The sequence below is a fragment of the Salminus brasiliensis genome, unplaced genomic scaffold, assembly GCF_030463535.1.
Source record: "Salminus brasiliensis unplaced genomic scaffold, fSalBra1.hap2 scaffold_110, whole genome shotgun sequence".
Taxonomy (NCBI): Eukaryota; Metazoa; Chordata; class Actinopteri; order Characiformes; family Bryconidae; genus Salminus; species Salminus brasiliensis.
The window spans coordinates 30,788-35,000 of record NW_027326644.1 but is presented as its reverse complement, the minus strand read 5'-3'; the positions used below and the strand labels follow the sequence as shown (position 1 = coordinate 35,000).

At 45.4% G+C, this 4,213-nt stretch overlaps 1 protein-coding gene across 1 annotated transcript; it reads right to left on the bottom strand.

Moving 5' to 3' along the window:
* Window positions 1–275: 275 nt before the first annotated feature.
* LOC140548797 (mediator of RNA polymerase II transcription subunit 9-like) lies at window positions 276–3,496 on the bottom strand. Its single transcript, XM_072671954.1, has 2 exons — window positions 3,403–3,496; window positions 276–663 (listed from the first exon to the last, which is right to left on the bottom strand). The coding sequence occupies exons 1-2, from the start codon at window positions 3,492–3,494 to the stop codon at window positions 444–446; spliced, it is 312 nt and encodes a 103-aa protein (XP_072528055.1). The 5' UTR covers window positions 3,495–3,496; the 3' UTR covers window positions 276–443.
* Window positions 3,497–4,213: the final 717 nt, after the last annotated feature.

Sequence of the window (4,213 nt, the reverse complement as noted above, 5' to 3'; positions counted from 1 at the left end):
GTGTGTGTGCACACTGAGACCCATCCACACGGGGGTGTGTGTGTGTGTGTGTGTGTGTGTGTTATATAATAAATAGCCATGAGCATCAGCTTCATCTAACTGTGCTATTTACAGAACTGCCTCAGTGAGAGCGACTACAGTACAGAGGCTTCTGAATGTAGACTCACTAACAGACACCTCAGATACACCAGCAGACCACAGCAGACCGGCCGCTGAAGACTGACCACAGCAGACCGGCCGCTGAAGACTGACCACAGCAGACGTGAACGGACGGGTTCTTGGAAAATAGGTTCTGTTTATTACACACAGTTTTGTCATCACAGCAGCAGAAATAAGGAAGTGCCTGACAGCAACACAAGCACGTCCAGAACCAGAACCAGAACCAGCCCCGGGAATGATGGGAACCGCTCCTCTGGAGGACAGTGATCCCCCGGTCCGTCTCCTCAGGAAGGTTTGGGGATGTCGAACATGCACAGGCCCCTGTACTTGTGCAGGAGCTGGTTCTTGGTACGGACCTGATCCCTGAGTGTCCGGAGGCGGTGCTGCTGCGTGGCAGGACTCACGTCCACGCCGGGCATGGCCGAAATCTGCTCCCGCGCCTCCTGAATCCGCACCCTCAGTCTGTTTAACTCCTGGTGGACGTCCTGGTTCTCCTTATCCAAACTGCAGGAGCAAGAAGACGTGTTGGTGTTACTGCAGACCAGAGCAGAGTACTCGGTACTTCTACAGTACCACCTCAGTTACTCCAGTACTACTACTGAGTACCTGCGAGCATCACCTCTCACTACCCATCAGCAAGCGCCAGTCTACCAGCAGGTCTACGGACTGGCTGTCTGTGTGCACGGTGCTACAGAAGCGTTATCAGATTCTCTGCATAAATCAGACTGATCAGACTCGGTTCTAGATAACCTCCCTCAGTCTGAAGCTCTCAAAGCTCCTCAGAAAGTTCTTCACTCAGAAGACCCGTGGAGCTGCACTGGTGGGTTGGGATAGGAGAGAAATCTACTGTACTCTACTGTACTTTACTGTACTCTACTGTACTCTGCTGTACTTTACTGTACTTTACTGTACTCTGCTGTACTTTACTGTACTTTACTGTACTCTGCTGTACTTTGACATTTTAACATGTTTAAAGAGGCTGGAGGTGAATAGATTTTGCCTCAGGAGCCAGAGCTCTAGCTCTTGTACTGCTCTAGCTTTAGTACTGGTTCTAGCACTGGCTCTAGCTTTAGTACTGGCTTTAGTACTGGCTCTAGTACTGGCTCTAGCTTTAGTACTGGCTCTAGTACTGGCTCTTCCTTTAGTACTGGCTCTAGTTCTAGTACTGGCTCTAGCTCTTATTACTGGCTCTAGCTCTAGTACTGGCTCTTCCTTTAGTACTGGCTCTAGGTCTAGTACTGGCTCTAGTACTGGCTCTAGCTTTAGTACTGGTTCTAGCTCTATCTCTGGCTCTAGCTTTAGTACTGGCTCTAGTTCTAGTACTGATTCTAGCACTGGCTCTAGCTTTAGTATTGGCTTTAGTACTGGCTCTAGTTCTAGTACTGGTTCTAGCTCTTATTACTGGCTCTAGCTTTAGTACTGGCTCTAGCACTGGCTCTAGCTTTAGTACTGGCTTTAGTACTGGCTTTAGTACTGGCTCTAGTACTGGCTCTAGCTTTAGTACTGGCTCTAGTACTGGCTCTTCCTTTAGTACTGGCTCTAGTTCTAGTACTGGCTCTAGCTCTTATTACTGGCTCTAGCTCTAGTACTGGCTCTAGGTCTAGTACTGGCTCTAGTACTGGCTCTAGCTTTAGTACTGGTTCTAGCTCTATCTCTGGCTCTAGCTTTAGTACTGGCTCTAGTTCTAGTACTGATTCTAGCACTGGCTCTAGCTTTAGTACTGGCTCTAGTACTGGCTCTTCCTTTAGTACTGGCTCTAGTTCTAGTACTGGCTCTAGCTCTTATTACTGGCTCTAGCTCTAGTACAGGCTCTTCCTTTAGTACTGGCTCTAGGTCTAGTACTGGCTCTAGTACTGGCTCTAGCTTTAGTACTGGTTCTAGCTCTATCTCTGGCTCTAGCTTTAGTACTGGCTCTAGTTCTAGTACTGATTCTAGCACTGGCTCTAGCTTTAGTACTGGCTCTAGTACTGGCTCTTCCTTTAGTACTGGCTCTAGTTCTAGTACTGGCTCTAGCTCTTATTACTGGCTCTAGCTCTAGTACTGGCTCTTCCTTTAGTACTGGCTCTAGGTCTAGTACTGGCTCTAGCTTTAGTACTGGCTTTAGTACTGGCTCTAGCTTTAGTACTGGTTCTAGCTCTACCTCTGGCTCTAGCTAACTGCTGCATGGTTTAAGGTGGATCAGACTCCCAAACCCGGTCAGTTTCAGCCCGCTCTCTACCCCCACTGTTAGAAGATTCAGTACAGTGGTCAGTATAGTGATCAGTACAGTGATCAGTGGTCAGTACAGTGATCAGTACAGTGATGAGTGGTCAGTACAGTGATCAGTACAGTGATGAGTGATCAGTACAGTGGTCAGTACAGTGATGAGTGGTCAGTATGGTGATCAGTTCAGTGATGAGTGATCAGTATGGTGATCAGTTCAGTGGTCAGTACAGTGATCAGTACAGTGATGAGTGATCAGTATGGTGATCAGTTCAGTGATCAGTGGTCAGTACAGTGATCAGTGGTCAGTACAGTGATCAGTACAGTGATGAGTGATCAGTATGGTGATCAGTACAGTGATGAGTGATCAGTATGGTGATCAGTTCAGTGGTCAGTACAGTGATCAGTGGTCAGTACAGTGATCAGTACAGTGATGAGTGATCAGTATGGTGATCAGTGGTCAGTACAGTGATCAGTGGTCAGTACAGTGATCAGTACAGTGATGAGTGATCAGTATGGTGATCAGTTCAGTGGTCAGTACAGTGATCAGTGGTCAGTACAGTGATCAGTACAGTTTTGAGTGATCAGTATGGTGATCAGTTCAGTGGTCAGTGATCAGTACAGTGATGAGTGATCAGTATGGTGATCAGTTCAGTGGTCAGTACAGTGATCAGTGGTCAGTACAGTGATGAGTGATCAGTATGGTGATCAGTTCAGTGGTCAGTACAGTGATCAGTGGTCAGTACAGTGATCAGTACAGTTTTGAGTGATCAGTATGGTGATCAGTTCAGTGGTCAGTTCAGTGGTCAGTACAGTGATGAGTGATCAGTGGTCAGTGGTGAGTGGTCAGTGGTGAGTGGTCAGCCCCTCTGCTCGCTGATATAAACAGGCTGCAGCTGCTCTCGGTAAAGCCTTCCTCCGCGGGCTGTCTGCTCTATCCGTACATTCACGAGCGTAAACCCGGGATTTCTCCGTGTGTTCTGCTCGAGCGGCTGAACCGGACTCGGTGCCGCGTGCTGATGTAAACATGCGCGCTCCTACCTTTTAATAATATCGTGGATCAGAGGCAGAAAGGAGAAGTCCTCCGGCTCCTCCGGCTCCTCCGGCTCCTCCGCCGCCGCACAGCTCGCCATGTTTAGATGACCGGGGCTGACGTCACAGCCCTCCGTCATCAGCGAGACTGACCACACTGACTTCTGATCACATTAATGATCAATATTATTAATTCCAAAGACCGCGCGAGACGTTTTTGCTTTTGTTTTGGTTTACTATTATTCACTTAGATCCCTTTTAATAAAAACACTAATATCCAGTATGAAGTTCTAATAGCATTAATATCCAGTATGAAGCTCTAATAACACTAATATCCAGTATGAAGTTCTAATAGCATTAATATCCTGTATGAAGCTCTAATAACATTAATATCCAGTATGAAACTCTAATAACATTAATATCCAGTATGAAGTTCTAATAACATTAATATCCAGTATGAAGCTCTAAAAACACTAATATCCAGCATGAAGTTCTAATAACATTAATATCCAGTATGAAGCTCTAATAGCATTAATATCCAGTATGAAGTTCTAATGACATTAATATCCAGTATGAAGCTCTAATAACATTAATATCCAGTATGAAGCTCTAATAACATTAATATCCAGTATGAAGCTCTAATAACATTAATATCCAGTATGATACTCTAATAACATTAATATCCAGTATGAAGCTCTAATAACATTAATATCCAGTATGAAGTTCTAATAGCATTAATATCCAGTATGAAGCTCTAATAACACTAATATCCAGTATGAAGTTCTAATAGCATTAATATCCTGTATGAAGCTCTAATAAC